Source organism: Phascolarctos cinereus, unplaced genomic scaffold (assembly GCF_003287225.1).
Source record: "Phascolarctos cinereus isolate Bilbo 61053 unplaced genomic scaffold, phaCin_HiC Scaffold_3;HRSCAF=262, whole genome shotgun sequence".
Lineage (NCBI taxonomy): Eukaryota > Metazoa > Chordata > Mammalia > Diprotodontia > Phascolarctidae > Phascolarctos > Phascolarctos cinereus.
The window spans coordinates 203,294,413-203,303,473 of record NW_027555736.1 but is presented as its reverse complement, the minus strand read 5'-3'; the positions used below and the strand labels follow the sequence as shown (position 1 = coordinate 203,303,473).

General features: G+C 36.3%; 1 protein-coding gene across 4 annotated transcripts in view; it reads left to right on the top strand.

The window, feature by feature from the left end:
- The first annotated feature begins 5,412 nt into the window (after nucleotides 1–5,412).
- The window catches only part of FBLN5 (fibulin 5), a 136,830-nt gene continuing 133,181 nt past the window's right edge, over nucleotides 5,413–9,061 (top strand). For 2 of the 4 annotated variants that reach the window (XM_021004281.2, XM_021004280.2), the window contains exons 1-2: nucleotides 6,159–6,493; nucleotides 8,706–8,760. In XM_021004281.2, coding sequence (XP_020859940.1) covers nucleotides 6,438–6,493; nucleotides 8,706–8,760 — 111 coding nt within the window. In that variant the 5' untranslated portion in view covers nucleotides 6,159–6,437. Of the gene's footprint in view, nucleotides 5,907–6,158; nucleotides 6,494–8,705; nucleotides 8,761–9,061 lie in introns of those variants that run through there. The other 2 variants (XM_021004285.2, XM_021004284.2) reach the window with 2 other exon arrangements.

Here is a 9,061-nt window from a genome sequence, read left to right as displayed (position 1 = left end):
TATACAGACACAAATAGAGACTTAATGAAATACTAAATAATTATTGGGTCAAAAATTGCTGAAACAATTATGTGAAAGAAAATAACGGTAAAATAACATGAAAATTTCTGGGATACAACTAAAGCAATCCTCAGGAGAAAGCTTTTATTTCTAAAAACATACATTAACAAAATGAAAAAATAAACTGAATATGCATTTTTAAAAATTAGCGAATAAATAACTCTTCCTCCAAAAAAAATCAAAATAGGAAATATTGAAAATTGGTGAACTAGACTGGAAATCAGAAAGATTATAGAAATGATAAGACTAAAACCTAGCTCTCAAAAAAAACCCAACTTAACAAAATTGGTAAACCTTTAGCCAACTTGTTTTAAAAAGAACCGGGCAAGGGGTAGGTAGGTGATGCAGTGGATAGAGCACTGGCCGTGGATTCAGGAGGACCTAAGTACAAATCTGGCCTCAGACACATATCAGTTACTCGCTGTGTGACCCTGGGCAAATCAAGTCACTTAACTGCATTGCCTAACCAAAAAAAAAGCAAAACAAAACAGGGCAGAAAATCAAATCAACAAAATAGCAAATGAATAAGATGATATCACAACAAAACTAGAAGAAGTAAAAAGAATTATCAGAATGTACAGTTCTGATCCTACTGGTTATATTCTACCAAAACTGAGAATACAAAAGAAATAGAGGAAAACTTTTAAAAATATAAAATACCTAAGTAACTAAAGACCAAATAGAGATCTTCTATAATCCAATCTCAGAAAAAGAAATAAAATGAGTAATAAAGGGGCTACCAAAGGAGAATGGTCCTGGTAGATTCACAGGATAATTCAAACTTCTAAAGAACAATTAGTTTTAGCACAGCACAAATTATTCTCTAAAACTGAGGAATTGCTTTATCAGACTCCTTTTGGGATCAATATGGCCTTGATTTCTAGATGAAGGAAAGATAAGGCAAACAAGAATCATAGACTGATGTCATTACTGAATATTAATTAAAAACATTTAAAGTCCTGTCAAACAAAATATATATCAACATAATCATATCAAGAATAAAAACATTGAAAACCACATGATTATCTCAATTAATAGAGAAAAAGCCTTTGACAAAGTACAATATTCATTTCATGCTACAAATCCTACAAAATATAGGCATAGAGGGATCTTTTGTTAATATCAGGAAATGTACTTAAAACCAAAAGAAAGAATCATAATCAACAGGGATCCACTAGAAACTTCTACAAGAAATGCAGGAATAAAGCAAGCATGCTTAGTTTTTCTGCTATTATTTGACATAGTTCTGGAAATGATAGCAACAGCAATAAATCAAGAAAGAAGTTGAAGATGAAAAGACAGGCAAAAAGGTCATAAAACTTTTCTAATTTGCTAATGACACTATGGTTTATTTATAAAATTCTAGGCGGACAGCAAAGATATTAATTGAAACAATTGTTTCAAAGTTTCTGGCTGCAAAAAAGAACAGTATTTCTATATAGTAGCTAAAAAATAATATTTCCATATAATAACATCAAATGAAAGAGTTAGTAATAGAATGGGAAATACCATTCAAAATAACTACAAAAGCACAAAAGAACTGGAGCTCAATCTATCAAAGCATACAAAACGCCTGTCTATATATTCAATTACAAAATATTCTTTATGGAAATAAAGAACAACTTAAATATTTGGAGAACTATTCAGTGGTCATGGCTGGGCTGTGCCAATATAATAAAAATGATATAATTTTTGTTATAATTTTTGGAGGGAAAAAAAGAAATTTACATGATAACTTTATTATATATTTAAAAGAAATAACAAATTCTACCTAGTAGATTTGTAGTTTCATGTGGTTCTATCTTTTTTTTGTTCTACTTTGTTATGGAAATGATTGTTTTCATTTATAAATTAAAAATAAATAAAATTTTAAGAACATTATAGTTTTAATACCATACCAATCAAGCTATCAAAAGCATATTTTAAAGAGCTTGGTCAAGTTATCTCAATTCATTTGGAGAAACAATATCTAGAATATAAAGGAAAATAATGGGGAAAAAAGGCAGGAATGAAAAGGGGAGGAAAGCACTTCCAGAGTTCTAACCGTGATATAGCCTATCAGTTATCATAACCACTTGGTACCGGTTAAAAAAAAATAAGAAAGTAGATCAGTGGGACAGACTAGACATGGGAAGAGTTAAAAAAAATAGAACTCAATAACCCAATGTTCAATGAACTAGAAAACATAAATTAGAAAAGAACTCATCAGATAAAAACTTCTGGGAAAACTAGAAAGTAGTCTGGCAGAAATTAGACTTAGACCAACATCTTTCCATCATATTCCACAATGCATTCTAAATGGATACATTACCTTAATATTAAAAACCATACCATAAAAAATTAGAAGAGAAGTAGATCATATGTGTCTTTCACACAGCTGTGGGTAAGAAGATGTATTCTCAAACAAATAGTTGATAGAAGTAACTACACAAGATAAATATGTGAAACTTAAAAGCTTCCACGCAAACAAGATTAATGCATGTAGGAAGAGAAGGGAAGCAGTTGAATTGGGAGGGCAGAAGAATATCGAATCTGTTTGAGAAAGATTTGGTATCCAAGACATACAGACTACCAACACACATGCACATATATTGTGTTACATAAGTATAATGGAGTTTTACTGTGCTGTAAGAAATGATGACTAATGAATACTAGGAAGCATGGAAAGACTTCAGTGATTAGACAAATAGCAAAATATGCAGTCCAAAATAACAATATACACAATGACTATAGTATGTAAGTGGAAATAACAATCACAAAACCATCAAAAATGAATGTTTAAAAATGCCAAAGGTCAGGGGGGCAGCTAGGTGGTGCAGTGGATAGAGCACCGGCCCTGGATTCAGAAGGATCTGGGTTCAAATCCGGCCTCAGACACATAACACTTACTAGCTATGTGACCCTGGGTGTCACTTAACCCCCATTGTCCAACCAAAAAAAAAATGACAAAGATCAAGCTTGGTTCCAAAGAAGAAATAAGAGAAGACACTCCTATTCTGCTCCTTTGCAGAATTGGGATATCCACAGGTATAATACATCGCATATATTTTCGGACTTTTTTGGTATACTGATTGATAATGCTGATTTTTTCACTCTTCCTCTTGATTTTTTTTTTCTTTAAAAATATTTATGGGATAGTCTCTGGGAGGGAAGAGAATGGGATATTGAGGAAATGTTAATGATGTATTAAAAATGAAATATATCAAAACTTATTTAAAAAGTAAAATAATAGTGATCCACCATACAAAAATAAGTGCCAATATTTAAATAATTTCTCAAAGGGAAATGATAAAAGGAGACATTCCTTCTTTTAATTAAAAGCTATACATTTAAAATCCAAGAACAATATAACAAAAAAGTAAAGCAAATTTGATTCATACCTCTGTCTGCATAAAACTTCAGTTGCTTGAGTAATTTTTAGTCCTGGTTTTTCACCTACCCTAAAGTAACAGCTACGTTCACTGGCCTCTTTTTTCCTTATAGGAATAATTTGCCATTGTAGGATGGTTTAATTAGTAAGCAAGCATGAGAGAGGTAGCATGGTGTAGGGGCTAAGGCCATTCCCCTAGCTGTCAGAATACCTGGATTTTAGGCTTAGCTTTGTCCCTATCTGGCCTGATTTTTTTTTTTGAGTCACTTTACCTACTGGACCTTCAGTTTCTTCCTCCATAAAATGAAGAAGCAACATTAATAACTGGTAAGTTTCCTTTCAGCTCAAGCTTTATTCCTTCTCCCCTTCTAAACTTCCTTATTACTGTTGAGGGCACCACAATCCTCCCAGGCTCTAAATTTAGGTGTCATCTTCAACTCTTCACTTTTTCTCACCTTCCCCCACCCCAACCAATGTGTTGCCAAGGCCTGTAGATGTTACCTTTCTCTTGTATTTGCCCCATTCTGACACTGTTACCACTCTGGTGCTGGCCCTTATTACTTCATGCCTGGACTATTATAATAACCTGATGGTTGGTCTGCCTGCAACAAGTCTCTCCCCAATCCCAGTCCATCCTCAACTCAGCTGTCAAAATGATCTTCCTAAATCATAGATCCAACCCTGTATCCCCTCACCATTCAGTAAATTTCAGTGGCTCGTTATCACTTCCGGGATCAAATATAAAAAAATCCTCTGACGTTGAAAGCCTTTCAAAACCTACCCCTCTCCCCCACCCCTACAGACCTTTCCAGTCTTCTTATATTTTACTAACCTTTATATACTCTCTAGTCTGGTGACACTGGCCTCCTTGCTCTTCCTCAATCAAGACATTCCATCTTTTGACTCCAGCCAATTTCACTGACTTTGTCCAATGCCTGGAAAACACTCCCTTCTCATTTCTGCCTTCTGATGTCCTTGTCTTTCAAGTCCCAGCTGAAAGCTCACCTTTCCTGGTCTCCCATAATGCTAGTGCCTTCTCTCTGATAATTCTCTCCACTTCATCCTGCATATATCTTGTTCCTACAGAGTTGTTCCCATGTTGTCTGTGAGCCCCTTGAAAGTAGGTGCTATTTTTTGCCTTTCTTTGTATCTCCAGTGCTTAGCACAGTATCTGACACATAGTAGGTGTTTAATAAATGTTATTGACCATTGACTGAAATGTAAGGCATTTGAAAGCTGAATTACCTTACTGAGAGCATCCCCAATTGCTCATGCCTCCTTCTTTTTCTCACCTCCTCCTATCATTTAGGAAAAGCAGTGTAGTGTAATGAAGAAATCACTGAATTAGGGAGGCTGAATCTCCCGTTTGCCATTGACTATGTATGTAACTTTGGGGAAGTCATTTTCTCTGGCCTCAGTTTTTTCATCTATAAAAGAAGAGGTTCAACAAGGTAATCCCTCCAGTTTTAGATCTACTATGATCGATGACCTATTTTTTTTTTAGCAAAATCATTAATCTCCTGCAAAGGGATGCTAGAAGGATTACAGTTAGAAGTTTGCTGTGCAAAAGTTAAAGGGAAGGGTTAGAACCCTGTGTTTTTAATTTTACTAGCCATTGGTATATGATTTTTCTCACCCTATTTTTTTTGGAAAATGTTCAGTCCTCCTTTTTTCTCATCTTTAAATCTTCACTTAATTGGTGCTAATTTTTAATAATAAATCAAGTGTAGCACTCACTGTAGCTGCATTTATCATGAGTTCAAGTTGCTGTTCTTCCAGAGGCTAAAACGTTCTCTTCAAATGCCAATGACCTAGAGGGCTAAATCTTCATAACTCGCTCTTACCCCCTGACTCTCCAAGGCCTCTCCAAAGCTCCAGGATGTTCTAGCTGGGAAGGAAACTAAAGGGTGAACTATCCCCATGGCCCCACCTCCCTCCATGCACTTGATAACCAGCCCTGCCAATAAAGATGCTCTCTGCAGAGAGTGTGTGTTTGCTTGCTGGAGTCCAGGAGGAGAGGCTTTCCTTCGAGCTCTGAGACTTTCGTCCTGGCAGACGCCCCAAGATTGTTGTGAGGAGTCTAGCCAGTTGGTGAGCTCTCTAATCTGAACCAGCTGTGTCCAGACTGAGGCTCCATTTGCATTGTTTAACATACTTAGAAAATGAAGTGTTCATTTTTAACATTCCTCCTCCAATTGGTTTAATGCTGAATTACTGAAGAGGACTAAGCAAAACCAGGTGCTTTCTCTGTACTCACTCCAGTGCCTCAGGAGGTTCAGACCCTTACCCTGCCCGCTTCACTACTTGCTGTATTGGAATATCATTAAAGCAAGAACCGGAGGGCAGAGAGGAGGTTGAAGTTCAGAAACGCCTTTGAGTAGTAGGCACTGTGATCTTTTTCTTTCTTTTTTTTTTCCACCCTCCCACCTCCTTTTTTTTCTTCTCCACACATCTGGGACATGCCAGGATTAAAGAGGTAGGTTCTTTGTACGGAACTTCTTTCTTCAGGGATTGGAAAGACTTGCTATATAGTCTGCTCTGTGGAAAATGTCTATGGCTGAGATTCAGTCTGTGTCAGGACACTGGAAAAGAGATTTGCTAGTGATGCAACAAGATTGCTAATTATAAAAATGTGCTGTTCAGTAATTTCCATCTTGAAGATCTTTTCTGGGTTGGGGGGGGAAAGGAAGGGGAGGGACAAGGAGTGGTGTTGTATAATAGTTTTAGAAGTCACATTGTCTGTCCCAGGACTGCAGAATTCTACTGCTCCAACGCCAGTGCCTTCACGCAAAAAACATTTTCACAGACTGGCAGCAGCTTTCTGAGCTGATTTACCAAAAAATATCACTAATTTGAGAGACCAAGTTTAAGTTTACTAGCAATCTTTGCAGAAAATAATTGCTATTGTGTATGTATCATCTACTGGATAAACCATCGTGCCTGGCTGAACACACTTACACTCTTGTGCTGGATTGTACTATATGTCTGTGTGTGATACGCAAAGGGAATGAGACCCAGAAGTATAAAGCCAATGAGAAGTGGGGATTGCAGACAAAAGTACATGTAAGCAAACTTTATGTTATTCTGTAGGGGAAATTAAGAGACAGTTAAGTGATTCTCAAAATTGATGACTAAGAGAATGGCAGCTCAGTGATCCTTGCCTAGTAAAAGCTTGTAGATTCTTTCAATCAATGGATTTCAGTGTATGTGTGTGTGTGTGTGTGTGTACTATGAACTAAAACTTAAGCCTGGGATGACCTCTTCTGACAGCTAGCAATGACATTTGGTAGGTCCCTCGTCCCTTTCTCTTTCTTTAGGGGTAAGGCATGGAATGGATGGTTCACCTGCTTTTTAGAAAGTACCCTGGATTGTGAGAATGAGAGGTTGGACTCTAGTCATACATTTGATGACACATTTTTTCTCATTCTTTTTTGATTGCTTTGCTTTTGATCGTCCTGCAGAACAGAATGCAGATTCAGTGACACAGGGTTAGACCTAGTTATTTGTGCTGTTGTTACAAGTTTTGCTAATGGCATTTTGGGGCTCGTGCATAATTGTAAAAACTCTTTTTGCTACTGATTGAAGCTTTTTCGACTCCCAGAACTTGCCTGTCACTCTGCCAAGGGTGAGAGCCTTTGTCTGGGTACCTTGACCTGCTTTGAAGTTTGAGGGGAGACTCTGTAGCTGGGGAATACCTCTAGCCAAAAGGTGAGGAGAATGGGTGTTAAAATGGGTTTTGTACCAACTCTTGAAGGCACTCACCCTACTCAGCCTCCAATATAAACGAGACATTGTCTAATAACTAACTGAAAGGAAACTTCATGTGAGGAAACAGGAAAACATTGAAATTCATAATATACAGGCTGGAAAATAAATTTGTTGTTACTCTTTTTAAAAAACAGATAATTTTAGTCTTTGTGAATTAAAATAAGTCCACAAACACTACAAAAAACTCAAACCAGAACAACTCTGGGATGTGGCTATGTGCTTTGCAAGGTCAGAGCAGTCTCCAATAATATGGAACCTGGCTTATGCTGCCTTATATATTAAATAGCTGAGAAACTGTTGGAATTTCAGAGTATTCTTTAGCTGGGGATAATGATCTTGTGATTAGATGAAGAAAGTGGGAATTATGACTGCTGACTTTGCTGTCTTTGAATAATCGTCAAATCACCTTATTTTTCAGGTCCTTAACTTATCCAAACAATAAATAGACAAAGTCAGATGGGCCACAGAATAAGTATATGGAGGTCAGGTCTGCATCTGAAGATAATTTGTTGATTGAATAATAATTTTCCAAAGAAGAAATGAATGAATTATCCAATTTTGGCAAACACATCACCAGTCTAGACAGTTCAGTTTTGCCTTTCCTTTGATTGGCTTACTGAGTCATCCAAATTCATTGAGTATTTGATCAACCTCCCTATTAACTATGAAGAGTCAAATTTGAGATCATGGAGCATTAAACCTAGGCAATATTTGCTAATGCCTCCATTGTTGGTTGATGGAAGATTCTGCACTGATATATGTATCTAGGCTAGATGAACATTTATATTAAATGATACTTTGGTATCAAATTCATTAAGTACCTTGCTCTTTGTGTTTTTTTTTTTTTTGGCTAGGCAGTGGAGTTAAGTGACTTGCCTAAGGTCACACAGCTAGTAAGTGTTATGTGTGAGTACCTTGCTCTTTGGAACTTCAAGCATTTCACACTATTTATCTCATTTGTTCTCACCTTTTGAGGTCGGTCACAAGTATCATCATCTACACACACATATTTATAATAAAAAAACTTTGTAAACTCAAGCATCACTGTCTATATTTGCTTGTATACAAAGTAAAAACTTGGTAAATGCTTAATTTGCCTCTGACAGTCCTCCCTGTTTCTCTAGCCTTTACAGGCACAAAATGGTATTATTGAGTATAAAAACATCATATTTGAATGGGATGCTGCAGTGAGGTGGCAGGATACACAGCTTCAGAGTGAGAAAAACCCAGTTCGAGACCCCCCTTTTGAAACATACTGGCTGTGTCATCCAGGGCAAGTCACTTAATTACTGCTAAGATAATACACTATAGAACAGTTATCAATTTGCATTGGTAAAAGGAATTTTCTTCTTTAGCAGTTCCCAACTTCAGTGACATCATAGATCTAGACTTTCCCCCTCAAAGTATTATAACACATTCTTACTACTTACTACACATTATAACACATCTACTACTTAGATATTTGTATATATAAAATATTTATTTTTGATTTCTCATCCCTGTTTAGGATACTGACTGTTTCCATTCTGACTCTTTGTCTTACAAGTCCTGGACATGCACAGGTGAGAATGAACCTTACCCTTCCTCCTCCTCTCCCACTAGTTTTTAGGGTTCTAAAATATTAGAGATAGGAGATACTTTGAGAAATAATAAAGTTCAGCTACTAAATTTGAGGGGCTCTAATATGCATCTGTGGAAGAAGTATCCAAATCTATGAAATTATAGATCCTTGAAGTATTGAAATATGTATTCAGCAATTCAATAAATATTTAAGTTTCTAGTGTATGTAGAGCACTGTGCTAGGCCCTAAGGAAGATACAAAATTTAGGTAAGAAATCATCTCTACTGATATTGAGTGTAAAT